This window comes from Empidonax traillii, unplaced genomic scaffold, assembly GCF_003031625.1.
Source record: "Empidonax traillii isolate 1590-97213 ecotype Southwest subspecies unplaced genomic scaffold, ASM303162v1 scaffold695:size336133, whole genome shotgun sequence".
NCBI lineage: Eukaryota > Metazoa > Chordata > Aves > Passeriformes > Tyrannidae > Empidonax > Empidonax traillii.
In genome coordinates, this window is record NW_020955888.1 from 53,371 (window position 1) to 75,705 (window position 22,335).

Sequence of the window (22,335 nt, forward strand, 5' to 3'; positions counted from 1 at the left end):
TGTAGCCTGCAATGAGCTCTCCCCTCAGTCTCCTCCAGGCTGAACACACCAAGTGACCTCAGTCGCTCCTCATACGGCTTCCCCTCAAGGCCCTTCACCATAGTCGTTGCCCTCCTCTGGACGCTCTTTAAGAACTTAATATCTTTCTTACATTGTGGCACCCAAAACTGCACTCACAACTCGAAGGTGAGACCACCCCGGTGCAGAGCAAAGCGGGACAATCCCCTTCCTCGACCGGCTGGCGATGCTTTGCCTGATGTCCCCCAGGACACGGGATGGCCATCCTGGCTGCCAGGGCACAATGCCTCAGATTCAACTTGTCGTCGACCAGGACGCCCAGGACCCTTCCCACTGCTCTCCAGCCTGTCGCTCCCTAACCCGTGGGTACGTTCAGGGTCGATCCCCGAGTGCCCGCTGCCCGGAGCCGGGCGGGAGGCGGGTGGGCTGAGGGGGCTGGGGGCGGGGTTTGGGGCGGGGCTGAGAGGGCTGGGGGCGGGGCGAGATGAGGGCTGTCCGAGGGGGGCGGGGCCTCGCTCTGTTGTTCCGGTTCCGGCGCAGCCACCGCCCCCTCGACGTGTGTGTGGCCCCGGTGCCAAGATGGCGGCGGCGGGGCCGGCGGCGGCGGCGGGGCTGTGGAGCGAGGTGAACCGCTGCGGGCAGAACGGAGACTTCGCCCGCGCCCTCAAGTCCGTCAACAAGAGTGAGTGCGGGCCGTAGTGCCGCCCCGCGGATCCGCGGTCCTTGCCCGGGCGGGCTCGGCCTGGTGCAGGGGCGCTGCCGTGTGGCGGGGAACGGGGCTCCGTGCCGGGAGCAGGGCAGCGGGCAAAGGCCCCAGCGGGTCCAACTGTGCTGGGGGAGAGGCGAGAGGGGCTGCCGTGGCCAGCAGGTCCTTCTGTTGCATCGCACGCATCCCTTGGTGTGACCCAAAACCTCGGAGCTGCTCGTGGTGTTTCCTTCTGTCTTCATCGTGGGAGAAAGGAGTGCTTTTCCCCCCGGGAACTGGAGGAGCGGTGCACTTATGGACTGACTGGCTTGGAAGCGCCAACTTGCTCGGGGCCGAGAGTCCACTTTGGGTTGTGTTTTTCTGACGGTTTGGCTTCCAAAACGGGATTGCTGTATAAGGCACTTAACGATGAAAAGTTCTGTCTTTGCTGCTTGTGCAGAGTAGGGACTCCTCTCCTCTCCTGGCAGAGCTGGGATCACATGAAAAAATCAAATAGCAAAACCTGTGCCTCTTTCCTAGTTCTATTTCCCTGTATTCCAGTGGCAGAAAGTGTTGGTGCATAAAGTGACTCCCTGTCTAGAGCCACACTGTTCCTCTGTACCAGCTGTTGGCCTTTCTCTGCGTGCTTTACGTGGCACTCAGGCCTTGGCACTGTGCTCTACCTGGAAGTGAAATGCCAGTGAAAGGTTTGTCCAGTCCCCTTGGTGCAAGCTCTGTTCCAGGCATGTTAGCACAGTGGTCACTGCGGGTAATTTCTGCATTTATGCTGAATTCTTTTATGGACCAAAGTAAGCCATGCCAGGACCCTTTTCAGACTGACCTGACCGCTCTCTGGGGTGGGTTTTTGCAGCTGTAACAACACGTGGCTCTTGCAAAGCCTTGGTATGTTTGATAGTGAGTTGGATCATTGTGTTGAAACTGGTTTCTCCTCCAGTACTGCAGATCAGCAAAGACGACGTGACTGCGCTTCAGTGTAAAGTAGTGTGTCTTATCCAGAATGGGAACTTCAAGGAAGCCCTCAGCATAATCAATACCCACACTAAAGTGTTAACCAGGTGAGTTGTGTTTTGCTGGGCTCTACAAAACGTGATATCCTAAGTCCTTGAGAAGTTGCCACAGCTTCAGTGGAGGGGACTGATAAGGCAGCAAAATGAAGTGCAGGAGGTGCTCAGAGACACTGGGATTGGTCTTCTCAGTGAAACTCTGATTTATTGTGGGTCTGGATGAGTTTGAGGCAGTCTAAGATCTTGCTCTCACTGTTGAAGGGATTGTCCCTGATGTAGCTCAGCCACCTCCATGTGCTGCTGCTGCTGCTGCCTGTTGGTGTGGCTGAGTATCACAGCTGATACAAGGGAAGGGGACAAATCTCAGTGGGATTGAGGAGAGAAGGGAGAAGCCTTTGCCAGTGGCAGTGAACTGTTGGCTTTGCTTGGCTGTCTCACCATACTTCTCCTGGGGGTCCTTATCCAGGACCTTATCCTTTGCCAGCCTGAATGTACTGCCTCAGCCTTTGTGGTGGTGCAGCCCTTTGCAAATCCTCTCAAAATCCGGACCTTGGAGACAACTTGTGTCTGAGGACAAGTCAAGCTTTCCATTTGAGTCATTAAGAAGACTGATTTTTTTTCCTAATAAGGATGCTCTTTTTGCAATGACTAGGGTGAAAATTTCTACCCAAGAACTGCCTGGCAGCAAAATTTTTGTATTTCAGATGCTGCTTTTATAAAGGAACTTCCCAGGAAAGTGTATTGAAGTATCACTGTGATGAAACATAACACTGTTTATGTTCACATCTGAATAATTACCTTATTTGCTAATTCCTTCTTTCCTGGGACAGAAGGGGTTTAACTCAAGCTGTTTTAGCTTAGTTTTTAATTATATGGTAAGGAGGAGGAATATCTTCTTTAAATCCAACTGGCTTCAGAATTCTTCCTATGATTTCTTTAGCCTCACTCTGTTCTGTGTCTGTCTTTGTCCTGCAGAGCAGGGAAAGTGGTGGTTCCTTCTCTGCCTTGAAGTTGTCCCGTCCTGCGCTGAAGGTGGCCCACTGCTTTTCTTTAATTCTGAATACCACTGATTTGTTTTCAAACTTCCTTAATACTTGGTTGAATCAAGATCATTTTAAATAGGCAAAGAAAAGCTGGTAGCAAGTGGCCCCAGGCATGAACTAAAGGAATCACTAATTAATTTTCCTTTGGCTTAAGTGGTAACCCAGGGAGTAGGTGGAACATAGCATTCAAGGCTCTGCTTTTTTGAGAATGCTTCCCTGCTGGTGTGAGCTTGCTTTGAAGCCCGTTTTATGTTAGCAAACCTTTTTGCTGCAGTTCTGCTGCTCTGATGTTTCAGAATAGGTTAATGTTATGTTTGTCTTCATATCAGAATGTAAGAGGGATTTTGTATTTTATACCTTTTCCTTCCTCTCTCTGTGTGAGTAAATTGTCTTTAGAAATTAGCAGTAACGAGCTTTTGTTGTAATGATACACCTTCTCCTTAAGAAGGAGTCATGGAATGAAGTTTGGTATTGTTCCACCTTTTAAGCATTTGATTAGCATAATCAGTAGGAGGTGGGGGGCGGAGAGGACTTGGAATGCTGTTTGTCTGGAGACACCATTAAAAAGGAACTTCTTTTTAGGTGAAGTTTTGATATGCTTTCTCTGTTGAACACTAAGTAGGTTTAAGGTATTTTCAGTGCTCAGCAGATACATAATTCAGTAATCTGGGATCATGTGTTTGGATTTTGGGTTATGTAGCAGTCTGTGACTAATTAGGGCTGATTAAACAAGTGTGCTTATGTGGGTGAATGCTTTTGAATGCAAACTACAGTGCATGCTGTCAGCCTTTGTCTTGTCCTTGCAGTGACATTATTGCCTTTGAGAAGGCCTACTGTGAATACAGGTTGAATCGTATTGAAAGTGCTCTCAAGACCATTCAGAGTGCCAGTCAGCAGACAGACAAGCTGAAGGAGCTTTATGGACAAGTGGTAATTACAAGCTTTTCTTCCTGGTGGGAGTTTCATAAGCTGGATGCCTTGTCGCTCCTCTAACGGGGGGCAAGTATGGGGACAGAATTTCCTTCTCTGCCTTGAAGGTAAGGACAGGAGGTACAGTTCCAACTGCTCAAACTTCTGTGGAGCTTCAGTTGCCTATTGCTGGAGGCAGAGTCATCGTTTTATCCCCACTAAACCAAAGCTATTTGTGACTCCCACTCCCTCCCTGGGTCTGGCCTGGTGTTTGCCATATGGCTGAGGATGCAAGAGATCGGATGGGATTTGTTTGTGGTTGAGCCATTTGTCCAGAAATGGTGTGTGGGGCCTGACATCTTAGCCGTTAAAAGTGAAGCAGGAAAGAAGTTATGTTTTTTCTCTCATTTCTCCCTGGTTGATCAGATCAGTTTTGTGAAGAATTCTCTCAGCTGCATGAAAGACCATTCATTTAATTTCTTTCTTAGAGAGGCGATCTAAGTTGGAAGAAGGCTGTTTGAGGACAAAACTGTGTAAACTGCTGCTTTTAAAGAAGCTGTTTTAGGAGTAAGAGCTGTGTCATTTTTTGCAGGTATCTGGTGTCATTGCTTGAGTCCTTGCAAATATAATCTATATAGTTTGCCCTTAAAGGTAGATGAAATATTAGTAATGTTCAGCATATCGTATGATGCTCTGCTGCCCCTGTCCATGGGGAGGGAGGAAGGAGGCTGTAGTTACCAGCATGCCCAGGAAAATGCTGTTCCGAAGGCTAATCCCTTCCCCTTTCTCAGTTGTACAGACTGGAGCGTTACGATGATTGTCTGGCTGCATACAGGGATCTCATCCGCAACTCCCAGGATGAGTATGAGGAAGAGAGAAAAACGAACCTCTCTGCTGTTGTGGCAGCACAAAGCACATGGGAGAAGGTGGTGCCAGTAAGTGAGCGTGTGTGTCCATGTGTGTGAGAGTGAGAGCCAAGGAATAAAGGATATGGAATTGTAGATATTGAACAGGACAGAAATGTGTTTCTCTCTTAATGACTTCTGAGTGTACTGAAGATCACCTAGTATATTTTCCTGTATGGAGTAATAAATGCTGTTATTGTTCATGAGTTATACTTCACCTTTCATCTCTAGGAGACTTGTAGATGTTACAGCAGAGCAGAAAGTAGATCTCTCTGAGCCTGCATTGGGCAGAACACCTGTGGGTGACTAGAACCTTTTTTCTCATTACCTTCTTGCCCAGGGTAAAAGCTAACTAACTGCTTGGATCACCCAGCCATGCTTGGGAATATTTCTGTTAATGAACAGTGCATATTGTAATGTTCACATTTGTTTGGAAATCTTTGTCCTTCAAGGTGTACATAGCATGCTCAGCTTTCTGTTCAGCACTGTACATCCACTTTCTAACTCCGTAGAGCAGCAGTTCTGCCCTCTTGGCAGCAGTCTAAGCAATCCCCAAGTTCAGGCTGGAGTTTTGTTGCTGCCTCGTCAGTTACCTCTGATTTTGTACAGTGTGAGGCAAGGTCCTTTACACTGAGACTTACTTGCCAGGTGTGTGCCCTGTTAAAATTGCCTCTTAAATTTATTTTACAAGGCTTAGTTTAAGTGTACATGAAAACTATAATTTTTGTCCATTGCTTGTCAGATCTGTACAGATCAGTTGGCGCTTATCGAATGTTACATTTTCTTTTCATTGTAGGAGGATTTGGGCCTTCGAGAAGCTACCTACGAGCTGTGTTATAACAGTGCATGTGCATTGATTGGGCAAGGAAAGTTGAATGAAGCAATGAAAAAACTACAGAAAGCAGAAGGTAAAAACGTGGTGAGGTTAGAGGGAAAGTTTGTGTGATAGGAGTAGTTGCTCTCTGTAGACACAAATCAGAGGAAAATAGGTTTTGAAAATTTGAAAACTGCCTAGCATCAGGATTTGTTGTAAGTTCCTGACACAACTGGTATTTTTGTAGAACTGTTCCTCTGCATCTCTTTTCCAGAGCTGTGCAGCATGTACCATCTCCTGGCTGTCATGCAGCCCCCTGATTTGTGTTCAATAACTTTGTGCAGTGTTTTAAAGTAGGAAGTAGATATGAGTAATCTTTTAAGCGTTAGATGTCTTATCTATTCTAACTCCTGATTTTGTTGTTATGAATGTGTATTTAAACATATGCTATAAAAATTAAAAATACTTCATGGTACGAATTAGGTATGAAATTAATATAAGCAAATAAATGAGCTATTTTTGGAAAGAGGATTTTTTTTCTATGGGGTGGAAGAGGGATTTTATGTGTTAAAACAAAAGGGGTGAGAACTAGGGAGGACTAGTTTCAGTCTGATCTAGTTGCTCTTGCAGATAAGTAGGTCAGTTCTGTCCCAATTTTGATGAAGAACCTATATGTTTTGACAGTCATCCTTTGGAGAGCAAACAAGTGATGTTCTGGTGAAGTATATGAGAAAGTTAAGCGACTAGTATGGGTTCTGAAAACTAACAGAATTGCTGCCCCATAAAGGGTGATATAATCTCAATATTGCAGGCTTGCAGCATTTAACTCCTAAGATGGTGTGCAGTTTTAGCTGAGTGATCTGTATGGAAAGGATCAGGAGCCAAGTGTAAGGAAATTTGCTCATGAGAGAAAACAAGCGTATCACTTTGCTCTCGGAAGGCAGTTCTAGGAGGGACAGTATCTCATGCTCAGTCCCATCCATCATCAGACTTGCAGTCTGCTGTGTTCTTGTAGTGCTCCAGAAGTTTCAGCAATACATGATAATAGTTATCTATTCCTCCATGCTTCTAGCCTTTCTTTCCCCCCTAAAGCCTTCTAAATTGTGGTTTTCAATTTGTTTTTCCTTCTAGAGCTGTGCCGCCAATCGCTGTCAGAAGACTCTGTAAGTTCTTCATGTTCTGGAGAGTGTTTGCTTTGCATCATGTGGTCACAAAGTGCAGAGAGCCACTGGAGAGACAGTGCTCCTCTGCTGGTACCAGCTTGTTAGGCTGGGGCAGAAATCATGAGTGTTGCAGAAAGGTAGCAATCACTGCAAGATGTTTGTAGCTGTGTTCCTTGCAGAGTAGCCTGTGCTGGTGCAGGTAGGATGGGTACAGGTTGTCTGAAACCTCGCTGTAACCTATTCCTGCTATGGATGAACTCCTGCTGAGTGGGTGGTGAGAAACAGGAAATTTGTAATCCGTCACTGGTTTGAGCAGAGGGGCTGATTAAGTGCACAAGTTAGGAGTATTTTCATGTTCTCACAGGAGTAGGTGAAGTTTTTTCTCCTGGTTTAACCCACATATGCTTCTGTTTGTGCTGTGGCTACAACCTTCATCTGCAGTAGCTGAAGTACTTTGCTGCTAATGCTGCCCAAGAGAGCTCATAGACATTTCCCAGCAGACAGAAGCCAGGGTAAGAGAGGTGAGATAGCAGCTTTTTTACTTTTTACTTTGATTTGTCTTCAGGATGTGACAGAGGAAGACATTGAGGCTGAACTGGCCATTATTCATGGTCAGATGGCTTATATCATGCAACTGCAGGGTCGTACAGAGGATGCTTTACAGCTCTACAATCAAATAATCAAGTTGAAGTAAGGAGTTTTTTTAAAAACAAATGCTCAACCTCCCATCTGTAGAGGGACCACTGATTAATAACAGTTTGCTTTCTGCTTTTCTTATTTTCAGGCCAACAGATGTAGGACTCCTTGCTGTCATTGCAAATAACATCATCACAATTAACAAGGTATAGAATTACCTTGCTGCTTTCGATGCAGTTACTCAGCTTGCTTCTCTGCTTCTGTGGAGAGAAGGGAAATAACCAGGAAAGATTTTTTTCCCTAAATAGTAGTTAAATTGCAGACCCAGGGACCTTTTCTTCTTCAAGGAATATAGTGAAATCTTCTCATGATGTGCAATTTCCCCAGGACCAAAATGTCTTTGACTCAAAGAAAAAGGTGAAGCTGACCAATGCAGAAGGTGTTGAGCATAAACTCTCCAAGAAACAGCTCCAGGCAATTGAATTCAACAAAGCCTTGCTGGCAATGTACACTAACCAGGTAGGGGAAACTGATCAGCAGTAAGTAGCTACAGATTTACTCCACGGGAGTTTGACTGGGCAAAAATGGAGATGCAGCTGTTCTCTGTCAGAAGGCAAGACCACTTGGTTTAGGCACATAACTGAGCAGAAAAATAAAATCATCCCTAAAAGCACATCTGGGTGACTGCTTAGTGACTTGAGTATTGCTGCAGGGAGAACTGTGTGGAGACTACTAGAAGGTAAAAGGAAAAAGAGTGGTCTTAGATGCATCTGAAGTGCCACTAGGAGGACTTGTTCTTGGCTCTTTGTACTCCTTTCAGGGAAGTCATCTCAAGCATATCTGAGGTACTGCTGGTATGTTAGCCCTGTGTTAGATGCTTGCAGAGGTTGAGATATGCTCTCTTCCCACTCCTCAGGCAGATCAGTGCCGCAAGCTGTCAGCAAGCCTGCAGTCGCAGAGCCCCGAGCATCTGCTCCCTGTGCTTATCCAGGCAGCCCAGCTGTGTCGCGAGAAGCAGCACGCAAAGGCTGTGGCGCTTCTGCAGGTAGGTTAAAAGGAAGTTTTGCCAAGCTCCATTTAAACTTGTGCTTTGTGTTCTCCTTTGCTGTTTTCCTTTAGTTTGTTTTGTTTAAATTTCCAGGGGTATCTGACTGCTTATTTTGGTTTAGTGCTGTTGGAAGGCCTTCACACCCAACTCAACAATGCTGCTTTTAAAGGGAAATAGTTCCCTTACGCTTCTGATTTTTATGTTTAAGAAGCTGTAGTACCCTTCTTCTAGGGTAAGCAGTAGTCTTAGCTGCTCTGCTTACAAGCAGTTTGCAACACCCTCCTTTTTGGAGGGAATGAGTGGCTTGGGACAGAAAACTGAAAGGACAATGGCTTACTGGCATGCTTCGGGGCCCTCTTCTGCTGTGTGCTGAAGCCTGCCTGTGCTGGAAAGCTTCCCTTGGTTCTTGCCAGCTTGCTGTGACTGAGCATGAGATATGATTCACCAAAGCAACAGCCTCATGCCCACACACAAGTTGAATTGTTCATTTTTCTGACTCTCAGGACTTTGCAGACCAGCACCCTGCTAATGCAGCTGAGATCAAGCTGACGATGGCCCAGCTAAAAATTGCTCAAGGTATTAATTGTCCTCCTTTGTTGGGAAGTGTCTGTATATGATAATGCTAAAATGAAAAACAGACTTCAGGGTAATCTTTGCTGCAGTCACTGTTGTGACAGAGGTGTGGAGCAGAGATGCTTTCAGTCAGGTAATATATATACATGGCTCTGGCAGGATAGTGCTTACAGCTTAATGGCTGGATATGCAGGCTCCACAGACCTCTGCCAGAGATGCCCACAGTCTTTGTGAATAATAGGGGGCAGGAATCTCTTCTGGAGCAGGATAGTCTTGGGAGCAATATGGGGCTCCCTAATGGTACCATTCCTGCCTACAGTCAAGCAGCACAGAGTTGCACCTGGAAGAAAAGACCCTGCTTGCAAAATTCATCCTGAACCCTTGTGGAATGTGGCAAGGGCAGAAATGTCCACTGTGTGGAGGCCTGTCCTTAACTCTGGAAGGGGGGAGATGATCTGAAAAGGGGAAATTGTTCTGTGTTCATTGGCTCGAAGTTCTCTGTGGGGATGAAGTGATGCCATGCCACTGAGTGTGTTCTTCCCTGTCTCTCTTCTAGGCAGTGTCACCAAAGCCTGCATGATCCTGAGGAGCATAGAAGAACTGCAGCACAAGCCTGGTATGGTAAGCAAAACTCAGTCTGAACTGTGAGGTTTTTCCCTTGTAGGACACCTTTGCACTGCCTGCTCCCTTTTGCCTCTTCCCTGTGCTTTTCACTTGACCTGAGCGTTTGCAGGGATTTTGAGCCCATCTTCCTTGTGTTGGAGAAAGGTGGGATTAGAACTTGCATCAGGTGGCCTGAATTTAGCCAAAGAAGTACTCTGCCTGTCAGCAGGGATGCTCTCTGCCTATGTTCCCACTCCCTCATAGTCTCTGAGACCTGCATGTTGCCTGGATTTACTTGCAAAACATGACTGGAGCAACTCCTTCCCTGGTATGTACTGTGAAGCAGCTTTAGGACAATAGGCCTTAGGAAGAAAGTGCCATATGTTTCATCCCCACAGCACCACTCCAATATGCATGCATATCCACACCTGGTATCCAGGAAAGCCTGATGACCTTGTAAGTGCTCACGTGCTCAGCATAAGTGTCTTGAGCAGGGGGTGGATCTGACAGCCGTGGGTGTGCTCCAATTGCAAGGGCGAATGATCAGAGTAATTTGTAGGGGCAGTCAACAATAGCAGCTCCTTGCCCTGGATCACCTCTAGTTGTGCCTGGGATGTAGGCAGACAGATTGTGTCTGTATTGTCTCTTCAATGCTGATTTCTTTTTTCATGGCTCTTGGGGTAGAGAACAGAGGAAGAAAAAGGGTTTCTAATGAAACTGTGTCCAGTGGTAAGCAAATAAAGTGGCAAGACAAGAAAGTTTGTTCAGTGGATGCAGTCGTAGGCTTGTACCATAGGAGAAAGATGGTAGCGACATTTTTCGGGGGAGGGACCTGAGTAGGAAGATCTTGGCCTCGGTATCCTGCCTGTTACCACAGGATTTTTTTAGCGACAGAGCAGAAAGTTCACATTGACTCTACTTTTGGGAAATCCCATCATTTAACTGCTGACCCCATGGCTTTAGACAACTTGCGTGAAGATCTGTATACTGCTCTTGAATGTTTGCAGGTGTCTGCGTTGGTGACAATGTACAGTCATGAAGAGGATATTGACAGTGCAATCGAGGTCTTCACACAGGCTATCCAGTGGTATCAGCAATTCCAGGCAAGTCAGACCAGAGGAGCTAATGTGCAAGGATGTGTCCCAGTTTTTTTCTAACTAGTCCAACTCAGGTTTTCATGTTGGTGCATAGCCCAGCAGCTATGCAGTTGGAGTTACAGAGACCTGTGAGCTCATGTTTTGTGAACATTTGTTTTATCACTGTTACATTATTTTAGATGTTTTGCAAACAGGGAGCAGCAGCTCCTGTCAGATTAGGGGAGTGGTGGCAATGGATGCCCAAATGCAGCAATCAGAACTTCCCCCTGATGAGACAGCATGGTGGAGCAGCAAGCTGCCTTGCCCCATGCAGTTCTGCCTCACATCCCAGAGTGCAAAGGCAGTCTATTTTGTGCATTATAGGATGCTAACTCAGTTCTCCTTGGCCAGGTCTCAGGGACATTAAAGCCAGCTAGAGCTGGGCTCTATGCTGTGATAATAAGGAACTAATTATGGCTGCTATGTCTTTCAGCCAAAGTCTCCTGTCCATTTGTCACTGATAAGGGAAGCTGCCAACTTCAAACTAAAGCATGGCAGGAAGAAGGAAGCAATCAGCGACTTGGAGGAGCTATGGAAGTGAGTTGGGTGGTTGCTGAGCAGCAGGTCTCAACCCAGAGTCCTCTACAAGCTGTCTGGTGGCAGACAGTATCTGACACAATTTTTGTTGACTGGTAACCATCCTTTAGAGTTGCTTCTGCAGAGGGGCTTCAATGCAAAGCCATATTTTGGAAGGAGGAGAGAGAATTAAGTTGATCTATAGTTGATGTTCACTTGAAAACCTGGTAGACTTGTCCCAGAGGCCTCTTGTGTACAGCAAAGACTGCTTTGGGGACTGAGATGCATAATTTTTTCTCGCGCTTCATAGACGTGGATGTTTACAGTTTAGTTTTTATTGTGCACTTGATGGGATTTTGCGGGGGGAGAAGGAACTGTTAATTTGCCTTTGCTACTGGGTTTTTCATCTTTCATTGCCTGCTTCATGACACTGTGGGGTTGTCTGCACCTCCCTTTGTCCATACCAGTGATGTTTGGTGATGTGCCGTGGAGGAGACCACAGGCAACTGTGCTGCAGCAGCAAGCTCTTGTGTGGTAATACCAGTCTTTGGGATGAGTAACATTGGTCACTCAGTCCTTTTCTGTTTTGTCTTTTTTTTCCCCTGCAAAGACAAAACCCAAAAGATGTGCATACTCTGGCTCAGCTCATCTCTGCCTATTCCCTGGTTGACCCTGAAAAAGCAAAAGTGTATCCTTTTGATGGTGGTATCAGACCAAAGAAAGAGGCATTTGGGTACTGCTCCCTTGAATTTTCAGCTCTGTGGGGACTTCAGACTCACTCTCACCTGAGAAAAGGCAAGGAACATCTCCAGAACAGCAGCATATCCAGGTCAAGTTGTCTGGAGCTACATTATTCCCTAATTGGCTTGATTACGGTGAGATCTCGGGCCCCTTTTGTCTTTGGCCACCTTCTCTTTGAGAATTGATAACTAAACACTCAGTGGAACAAAAAATAGGAACACCTTTATCTTTTCTGTTGGAATCTTAAACCTGTGGCAGTAATGCAGGACTGTGCCTGATAAAATATGACTTAGGTCTCACTCACCCAAAATAGGGTTCACACACTGCTTTTGTCACTTGAGCTGCATTCATGGGAAGTTGTTCCTTCTGTCCCCATATTAAAGAGGGAAAAATGAAGCAGATGGCAATTAAGCAGCTCATCCCAACTTGTGTAAGAACCTGGTGAGAGAGACAGAACTAGCCCAGTAGGCCTATCTGGTGTCTGCATTGTTAACAGACAGAATTTATTCAAGCTCAAGTTGCCTCTGGCTGTCTGGAAAAACATGGGTATTTATGCTTGCTGGTTTGCATCCCTGAACTCTTCCCTTGCAGTCTTAGCAAACACTTGCCTTCCTCAGACACCATGTCACTGAAAGTCGACGTTGATGCGCTGGAGAACTCCCATGGAGCAACCTATGTGCGGAAGAAAGCTGGGAAGCTCACTGGAGACAGCCAGCAGAAGGAGCAAGGGTAAACCAGGCTGCTATAGCTCTGATGCATCCTTCTTTGGGGTGGCACAAGAACCAGACCTGGTGTGGTATGGGCATAGCTGTGGAAGGCAGACTGGTGAAAAGGGAGCCTTGTTGTTTAACTGCGAGAAGTTTCATGTAGCAGCAGACCAAGTTCTTTGAGGGATAGTAATGGTTTAGCTTTTTCCAGAGCTAGTTTTTAGTTGACTTGTCTGCTCTGTCCATGCCGTGTCACAATGTCTGTTCCCGTTCTTGCTTTTCAGACAAGGGGAAGTGAAGAAGAAGAAGAAAAAAAAGAAGGGTAAGTTGCATTTCCTAGCTGTTGACATAGCACAGCTCCAGAGAGCCATCCAGATTGTTTCTTCAAATAGCCAGACTCCAGCTCCTCAGGAGCTAGAGCCCCTTGTTAGGACTGGGTCCCTGTGAACACAGATCTTCGTGATCGCTTGTTTGGATGGGGCATTTTTTCACAGAAGTGAGAGCAACACCCTGATAGGATGATGTGGGTTGCTGGGTCCTTTGCACTGCCTGGCTGCATCCCATGCATGTTCCTTGGTGATGCCTGACTAGTGTGTTGACTCCAGTCTCATTCTCTGACACTGGATGTTCTTGCAGGAAAGCTGCCTAAGAACTACGACCCCAAGGTGACTCCCGACCCTGAGCGGTGGCTTCCAATGCGGGAGCGTTCCTACTATCGTGGACGGAAGAAGGGCAAGAAGAAGGAGCAGGTTGGCAAGGGGACTCAGGGTTCAACCACAGCTGGCTCCTCTGAACTGTAAGTACCTATTTTGCAAGGCTTGATGCGGGGAATCACTCTTGGGCTGCTGGGAGGGCTGGGTTTGTGCTGTTTTGCTGCAGCTCCTTCCCCACACCAACTGCGGGTAGCACAAGTGAAATTGTATTTTGCTGCTTCAACCTGCTACCAGCTGCTCTCCCCAAAAATCCCTAGAGGTTGCTGAAAACCAAAGTGATATGATAGGCATATTTGAAGGTGCCATGGTGCAAATAAAATTCCCATAGTTCTTTAATGTGCTGTATCTAGCTTTGATGATAAGATGAATTTTGCATGCTTTCTCTTGAGCTGTTTGCTTTCAAGTCTTTTGGCAGCTGGAGAACCAGTAGCCATGATTTGAGAAAACACTGTACTTCCTTCTAAGTTGACGCATTATTTGAAATTATTTGGAATCAGGGATTACCTTTATCTGTGGACAGCAAAATGGTGACTTACTAGCATCCGAGAGAGAAAGGACGCTGGGTTTCCATTGCCTAAGATTGGGGGCCTGAAAGGCTTCTGTGTTGCATGAGCTGTCACATATTCAAAAGTTAGCCTTACTTTTGTTGTTGAGGACTTAAACTATTAGTGAACATCAACTAGAAGGTGACTGCCTTGTCTTTGAGACATGTTCCCATTATCCATCATCCCCTTTGTATGTTCAAGCTTATTTAAGATTTTGCATGAGTGGCTTCCCCACACATAATGCTGTGTTATGGGGCAGCTGTATATTTCACTGTCAGCTTCCTGCATTAGAACCAAATCTTGCAAGGGGTTGTGAACCCACGTGGTATTTCCTTCTCTTGTTTTCCCTGCAGGGATGCCAGTAGAACTGCCAGCAGCCCACCTACCTCCCCTCGGCCTGGCAGCGCTGCAGCTGTATCGGCTACAAGTAATGTCATCCCTCCCAGGCACCAAAAACCCGCTGGTGCTGCAGCCACCAAGAAGAAACAGCAGCAGAAGAAAAAGAAAGGGGCTAAAGGAGGGTGGTAAATAGCAGGATGTGTAACCTCTCTCCTTCAGTAGGTGATGCTGGTTGCAAAATAAAGATCAAAAGAAAGTGCTGGTGAAAGACTCTTGGCATTGGGATCTCTGTCCTGCCTGTCACAGTGGTCTGGGAGGAGGTGGGCTGGTATAGGTGCCGTGATGTCTTTGTCCACCAACCAGGTTCCCTTGCTCACATTTGCCCCCATCATGCCTTGGATTGTTGCCAAACTCAAATGTAGCCCCTACGAAGAAATCTGTCCAAGTTGCCTAACATTTGAGAGATGTGGGATAATTCAAGTTGTTCTTGAAATGTAGTTTTATGCTCCTCCTGCATATGTTAGGTTAGGCCTTCAGCAGATTTATCTGATAACGCATCTGATGGTGTGTGATGAAAGCACTGTGTTTTATGTCTTGTCCCAGTCAGTCGTTGACCTGCAGAGAGCGCAGGCACAATGCATCTTGGAAAGCATCACTGGTGCTAGATCACATAGGAGAAGATAATCTGAAGGGGGATAATGAGGCTGTTAAAGAGAAAGCATGGAGAAGTGTGTGGCAGCTGACTCGGTGTCCTGTTTTCTGCAAGTCACCTGTCTTATTCTAATGGACTTGGCAAAACAAGGGGGAGCTCAAGGTGCGCTTCTTCCTCCTTTGGGTTCAACCATAGGTTTCCCATAGTAGAGTCCTAGGTGTTGGGTTTATAAAAATAAATAATTTGAATGGTACGGCAGCGGGTCAGCTCAAGCTGGTTGACTCTGGAGAGGGACCCAGAACAAAGAAATCCCCAAGCAATTATACCTTTGAGACTTACGCACCTGCCCTACGTGCACCTTGCATGTGCCTCTTGGTCAATGGGTATTTTTGGTCTGGATCTTTAACACCTTAGTGAGGTATTTCTCTGTGTCCACGCAGGAAGGCTGTTAGGGGTTCTTGTGAAGTTGCAGCTTCTGCTGATGGTTGTTGTCTCCTGTTTTGTGCTTCTGGTACACCTCCTTGCTGGAAAAGCATGCAAAACTAAAAAAGCTGATTTAGGATAAACATTTATCAACAATGAAAAAAAGTGTATTATCAATATGCTTCTTGTCCTAAAGACAGAACAACAATGTACCAGCTACTAGAAAAATTACTAAGAAGACTAACTCCATTCCAGCTGAAAAGGTATCTAGGTGTAAGTTCACAGCTTGTGGCCCTAGGCCTCAGCAAATCCAGCTAAGCAAGTAAAGCTAAGCAAACAGCATACTAAATCACATAGAATTATAACTCTCTGTAACTTGTTCTGCCAAAAACTTATTCACGCTTAACAATTAGCTCTCAACACCTGTCTTGAAACTTCTGGTTTCATCTGAACATAGCCAAAACATTTTTCCAGACATAGACTGTCAAGGTGCAAGAAATATCACCTCAGAGAGAGCTATCAGAGGTCAGCCCAAAAAGGCAAAGGCTTCTGTTTCTGAAAGGATTTAAAGCAAAGGCCTGAAAAGGCAGAGGGCGAGGGAAATGTTACTGTGGCTTGGTAGTTTTTATTCCCTTTACGCTTTATTCCCCTTTACACTGGGAGTATCTGTAAGGGGGGCTGAAAGTGTGTTGTCTGAGTTAAAAGAATGAGCATAGAGAAAACAGCAATTTGAATGGCTGCCAGAGTCATTTGCTGCCAAGTGAGTGCTGAACAAAGAGTATTGTTTTTAAATTACTTCCCTGGGCGATGTGCCTCTTGTTAGCAAGCAGCTGGTGCCTACAGGAGAGAAAGCACTGTCCTACAGCATTCCAGTTTCTGCAGGGTGGTTAGGAGAGGAGATACTGGAGGAGAATGCAGCTCTGTTCAAAAGGCGCTATTCTCCTCTGGTGGAACCTGGCTGAAACTGGCCTGATGGAAACGCTGACTTGTGGCACTGCTGGAGCCCTGCCTGTCCCGGGTGCCTGGACGGTGCGCTGACTGCTGCGCCAGAGATGGGCGCGCAGGCAGAGGCAGGCTGGGAACAAATCCCGTGGGACTGGGGTAAGGAGAGGGCAGCAGCAGCCGTGGGGGAAGCGTGGCCTCCCTCTGACAGCCAAAAGCCACCCGTGTCACGGGTCGCTGCTTCATCGCCGCTCGCGTGTGCCCAGCCCGGCCCTGGGAGCGCGGCGCTCGGGGCTGCTGGGGGCGCTGTCCGTGCGCGGCAGGGGTGCGCGGTGCCCGCGGTGCCGTGCCCGGCGCGGTGTCGGTGCACAGAGCGGGCCGGCGATGGGCTCCCGCCTGCGGATGGCCGCGCTCTGCGGGGCGGCGCTGGCCCTGGCGGGCGGCGCGGCCGTGGCCCTCCGGGCCTGGGCCCGCCAGCGGAGCCGCACCGCGCTGCTCGCCCCCAAGTCTGCCGCCGCTGCCACCGCCGATCAGGTACCGGGGCCGGGTCGGGGCACCAGGCGAGGCTGGGGGGTCGGGGAGCACCCACTGGGATGCCTGGGGCCTCCGGCGGGGCCAGCGGGCCCTCAGCCCTGCCGCTCCCCGCAGCGCGGCGGTGCCCTGGGCCGCGGCGGGGCGGCCGGGCCGGGGCCGCTCTCCCCGCTTTCCTCCCCAGCAGCGTCCGTGGCCAGCGGGTGTTCCAGGGCTCCCCCGTCGCCGCGGCCGAGCCCTTGTGCCTCAGGAGCCCGGCGGGCATCTTCCCCCTCCTCACCGCCAAGTGGCCTTTGCTGTGACCTCCAGGCCCCTTGTTCAGCCTCCTTCTTTCCCCTAGCCCCGCTTAGCTTGGCATTTGTCCCGGCTGCCCGGATAACGGTGTTGCCTTTCGCTTTGCAGGGAAAAGGATACAGTAAGCAGATCCTGGTGCTGGGCCTGGATGGGGCTGGGAAGACTAGCGTTCTCCACTCCCTGGCAACTAACCACGTCAAGCGCAGCGTGGCTCCCACCGAGGGCTTCAATGCCATCTGCATCAACACCGAGGAGTCCCAGATGGAGTTTCTGGAGAGTGAGTGAACCTGTTTTAGTGTGGAACATAAAATAAGTTCTATTTTGTGCCCTAGGCATCAGGCACATATTTTAAAAGCTCCACGTTCCTGCATGCCTGCTCCAATAATGCAGAATTATGATTATTTTCACTTTGGGGATCCTGTTTTCCTTCCCAGCCTCTTTGAAGGACATAGTGGTGTTAGGTCAGTTTTCATTCAGCCCTGCCTACCGGGGAGCTCTGCTCTCAGAGAGAGAAGGGTAACAAGCCTGATTGGCTGAAACCAGCCCAAAGGAGAGGTTTCCCCTGTAAGGCCTGTGTTGTGGCCCATAGCTGTCATACAGCTTCTCCTTGGTGCTCATGCCTGGCCAGGGGCAAGAGCCACAGAGGAATAAGTAATAAAGAAGAGAGGGGGAAGAGAAAAGCTTTGTATGCTTTTTGTTCAAAAGCCTCATAAGTGGTGTTTTCTAGTCTTTAACAGCTTTTGAAGATCTGTAGCATTTTGCTAAAATTTCTATATAGTCCTTTGCGCTGATTTTGGATGTATTGTCCATACCTGCAAAGGGCATCTCCCGTGATGCTTTTGGGATGTCATAACTGTTCAAGGTGCAGCTAGCTAATGGGAAAGGTGGAGGCCATGAAGTTAGGGCAGTCCCTGGTACAGAGAGGTTGACATCCCAGCCTTATCAGTGCCTGCTTTCTGTGGAGGAAGAAGCTGCCCATTGCTTCTGCTGTTTCTGCACTGTACTGTACCAGTGCTCGACTGTCTCAGTTGGCAGCTAGCCCATAGATGCCTCTGTACCTTTGTCAGCAGGCCTAAAGGAGTTGTGCTATTCCCAGGTAAGTTTTTGCGGTGTGAGGATGAGACTGTTAAGGCAGAGTTTCATTCCCAGTCTTGATAGCACAGGAGTCTCTGCAGTGGCTTGGGGAAATCATCTCTGTAGATATGCATGCAGTCTGTGCCCCTCACCTATTACGTAAGAGGGTGCTTCCTACTGGGATGTGCTTTGCCTGTCTGAGCCCAGAGAAACCCACAGTATCTCTTTTCCTGCCTGGGGGTGGTCTGGGCCCAGCACTGCACACCTCACAGCAGAACCTGTTGTTTCTGAGTCATCCTTCCCTCTCTGGTCCAGGTTGGTAGTGACTGAGATGTGATGGCTGCGATCTGACCCATGGGAAATGCAATGTCTCAGGCCAGTTTCAGCCAGGTAAATCCGTGCATGGCTCTCTAATCTGGTTACTTAGTCTGTACCATCGCCTAGTCCTGGGGTTAGCAGCCTATGCTGTGATCACATGGCACAAGTTGATCAGCAAACAGCAGGGGTTTTATTTTGCTGGCTTAGACAGATAGAAAACTGTTCTATTTTTTTCTTTGTACCATCATACAGATAAATGGGTGGTATTTTGTCTCTGCAAAGGACAGGAGCTCCTTGCTTCTGCTCAGTTCCTACTGGTTTGGGAAAAGAAAATGTGAGGTTGCTGACCCCTGGGTTATGCTATGCATGAATGTACTTAACAAAGGGAGCAGTGCTGAGCCCCCACAGTATCACAGTACAGAATCAGAGGCTTCTGTCCCAAGTGTTATGGGTCTGTCACAGCCTTTTGGCTTCTTTCCACAGTGGCAGACTTGCAGTTCTGCCTGCAGATACACCGGGGTGCTTGAAGAAGAGGCAGGCATGCCCTAGCGGGAAATGTTACTTCCCTTTCCATATTCTTGAAACTGCTGAACCTTTTTGACTTTTAAGTGAAATTGCTTTGAAAGAGAACAAAGTCACGGAGGGCAGTAAAAGATGGTGGACTAGTAAGGCAGGAGACAATTATATGGAACCCCAGATATATTGCTTTGAGAACTTGCTGCTTTTGAGAGAATCACCCATGCCTTTTGAGCACCTCAGTACTCTTTGAGCAAGTGGTCCTGCAATATAGCTGGAGAAGACTTGGAGACCTGAAAATACATCTGAAATACTTAATATACTGTTAGTTATTGAACTCTTTTCCCCAGATGGAAACAACAATCTCAAACAACTTGCTGCCACAGAATTGTTGTAAGGTGGACAGCTTTCCTCTGTACCAGAGAAGAGCTCAGGTAGAAATGTATCCTGTGCGAAGAATAATCGGGTTGCGTGAAGAGTCTGCTGGGGCTTGATTTTTCTCTCTTCCTAAGCACCTCTGGTTATTGACAGTATTAAAGCTATGGGAGTTTTGAACTGGTTCTCAGTGTCATACAAATATGAGAGAGCCTCATATACAGAGAGAGCCTCTCAAATATGAGAGCCTTCCCCACATCAGAGCTAAACTTCTCTGGAAATTGTAGACCTGCTTTGTCGTAAGATGAGATGGGCATGTGGAGGTGGGTTATATGGGGACATTCTCACATGGTGTTTATGGACACTGAACCTCCTTCTACTCTCCCTTGAGAGCAATAACCAACAGGCAGAAAGCAAATATAAAGCAACTGAACCCAACTGAACTGCACCTCTGGGAGCAGTGTTGCTTGAATCATTTGGTGAATCCTGTGCTGCTGTCTTCTCTTCCAGTCGGGGGCGGTGAATCTCTGCGTACCTACTGGAAGATGTACTTGCCCAAAGTGCTGTTGCTAGTCTATGTTGTGGACTCGGCTGATCATGCCCGACTGCCTGTGGCGAAACAGCTGCTTCATCAGCTGATCCAGAACAACTCCACCCTGCCCGTGGTGATTCTGGCCAACAAGCAGGTAAGAGTTCCCTGCTGCTAGCTGAGCTTGGGCTGGCAGCAGCTCTGGAAACAGCAAAAAAACCTTTCAGAGGAGGCTTTGTGCCTTTAAGGAGACCGCATGGCTGGGAGTTGTTCTGACACACCTGTTGACCACAAAGCAAAATAATCTGAGGCTGAGTTTTGGATCTGCAAGGTGCAAGTCCTGTGCTTGGTAAAGATGCAATCAGAGCTGTGGGTGGAAACTGCTGCACAGGTTAGAGAGCTGCAAGGGAGACCACAATCAGATCTGGAGTTAGGTTTCTGTTCTGAGTATCTGCCTAGAAGTGCCACTCTACGTAGCAGCAGCTAAAGAGTGAAGTACCATTGTTTGCCTCCAGGTTGTCCAGTTGATTGCTCCTAAGGCTGCTGCTGAAATCTGAGAGAAGGAGCAGCTTTCTTCACAAGGCAGTGCTTCCTCCTAAGATCTTTGTGAAAGTGTTGATGATTGGTACTGTACCTGGAACAGAACTGAGCCTCTGGAACAGGCCGATGACAGAACAGCCCAAGGCTTTTAATCACAGATTTTCTTTTACCACGGCTGTGTGCTCAGTTTGGTGTACATTGTTACCTCCTAAATTTCTAGGAAGTGAGGCATGTTACTAGTCATTTGTGTTACTCTTGAACACAAGTGCAGGCCTGGGCTTCATCAAACTCAAATGCACCAGAAAAGGTGGTGACTAAGAAGATAGGTAGGGCACGACTGTTGTACATTTGCCCTGGTCTTATAACTCTGATGGACACTTGGGGTCTTGGACCAGCCAGGCTTTTGTTTGCCTTTACAGGTGGTCTTACACAGTTATCAGAAACACTGGAATTAGTATAGAAATAAAAAAAGAACTGTACCCATATTTCTTTGTGAAGAACTTAGGTTAGGAATAAACTCTTTTCCCCAAAGCATTTTAGGGCATGAGAACTTGACCTCAAAGATGGTATGTAAGAATAGTGCCCCAGGGCCTTTGAGACCCTTCCCCTCCCTGGACAAAAGCAGCAGCTTAAAATGGGAATGGTGCTGCCACCTCTTGCAACTAACAGGCCTGTTTTATTTTTGTGTATCAGGACCTTGAAGGCGCATATTGCATCACTGATATCCACGATGCTCTGGCACTGTCTGATATTGGGGATGAGAGGAAGATGTTCTTGATTGGTACCCACGTGGCAGAAGATGGCTCTGAGATCTCCTCCAGCATGAAGGATGCCAAGGAGCTGATAGCGCAGCTGGTTTTGGAAACACAGTGACAGCTCTTTTCCTACAAGGTGGTGTTTGCGGCTGAGGGAGAGCAGGTGTTACTGTACGGTCAGTTTGCCATTGGCAACTGAAATGTACAGATATGTTTTCCTTGTGGGTGTGGAATTCCTCTGAAAGTGATGTCTAGTTGGTAAGAAAATCTAATTTATATAGTGGTTTGAAAATACATTTGAGAAGTAGTCTATTTTTAGCATGTTTGTAGGGGGAAATTAGTCTCTCAGGCAGCAGAGTTCAGGGGATATATGGCTTAGATGGGCTAGATAGCTTCATGCCAGGTGGGAATCAAGCACTGACGTCAGTGGAACAAAGTTGTACCCAGTGAATTTAACCTGGCTTGATGTCTCAGGCTTAAACTGAAATATGTTTACTTCACAGATTTTATAGAATCCTGTTAACAGGTGTTCTGTTAAAAATGAGGCCTCACTTCTTGTCAGTGTCAGAAATTGAAAGTGCTGGGACTGGTATTTTTTACAGTGACAATTCCTGTTGCTGTATTGGAACTGGCTGTTAAGGGAGTGGCAAATTGGTAATCTCTGGAAATTGGGTTGGTTACTGCTTGTTTAGTGGGTTAGAACAAGAAAATGAAAGCAGTAATACATTAAGTGTTTCTTTGCCTACAGGCAAAAAACCAAAACGGTGTAATTTGAGGTAGTGACTGGAAGCATTTAAGTTAAATTGGCACCAAAGCTGGGAGATTCCTTCATCAGGCTGAGCGGCTTATTTCAGCTTAGTCCGGGACGTCCTCGAGCAAGCAAGCAGTCTTAAGTGTGAAAACGCTGTTGTGTCTTGAAAGAGGTCTCTGTTAGCACAGCAGGCGGGGACGGTGATGAGCTGCTGATGAGTGTCACTCTCCCAGTGTCCTCCTAATTATACTCGAAGGAGGGACCCGTGAGGAGTCCTGTAAAGGACCTGTTTTGCAACCGCGTCTATTGTACGAGGCTTCTGTAGTTTTGTCCTTTGTAACAGATGCATAAAGCAGAAAAATTCCACTCTAACCCGTGGTCCGGGCTTCATTTACCCGAACAGCTGGGCTGCGGGGCACTCTCGAGGCGTCTCTGGGTGAGCCGCCGTGGAAACAGGCCTTGTCACCTTATCCCCATCGGTACGGGCAGGGGCCCGGCCGCTGCCGCCCTGGCCCC

At 47.5% G+C, this 22,335-nt stretch overlaps 2 protein-coding genes across 3 annotated transcripts; both read left to right on the forward strand.

Annotated features, from left to right (window-relative positions):
- Positions 1-547: 547 nt before the first annotated feature.
- On the forward strand, positions 548-14,390 carry SRP72 (signal recognition particle 72). Its single transcript, XM_027899926.1, has 19 exons — positions 548-700; positions 1,659-1,779; positions 3,578-3,701; positions 4,472-4,615; positions 5,382-5,493; positions 6,531-6,562; positions 7,128-7,252; positions 7,347-7,404; positions 7,586-7,717; positions 8,115-8,243; positions 8,750-8,822; positions 9,376-9,440; positions 10,430-10,525; positions 10,992-11,095; positions 11,685-11,762; positions 12,407-12,544; positions 12,807-12,844; positions 13,159-13,318; positions 14,134-14,390. The coding sequence occupies exons 1-19, from the start codon at positions 598-600 to the stop codon at positions 14,306-14,308; spliced, it is 2,007 nt and encodes a 668-aa protein (XP_027755727.1). The 5' UTR covers positions 548-597; the 3' UTR covers positions 14,309-14,390.
- A 1,719-nt stretch (positions 14,391-16,109) lies between these two features.
- On the forward strand, positions 16,110-22,191 carry ARL9 (ADP ribosylation factor like GTPase 9). Of its 2 annotated transcripts, none has more exons than XM_027899921.1 (4): positions 16,110-16,295; positions 17,070-17,238; positions 19,755-19,930; positions 21,007-22,191. In XM_027899921.1, the coding sequence occupies exons 2-4, from the start codon at positions 17,223-17,225 to the stop codon at positions 21,184-21,186; spliced, it is 372 nt and encodes a 123-aa protein (XP_027755722.1). In that variant the 5' UTR covers positions 16,110-16,295; positions 17,070-17,222; the 3' UTR covers positions 21,187-22,191. The 2 variants fall into 2 exon arrangements, with proteins under 2 accessions (XP_027755722.1, XP_027755721.1); XM_027899920.1 differs by lacking the exon at positions 16,110-16,295 and adding an exon at positions 16,489-16,670.
- Positions 22,192-22,335: the final 144 nt, after the last annotated feature.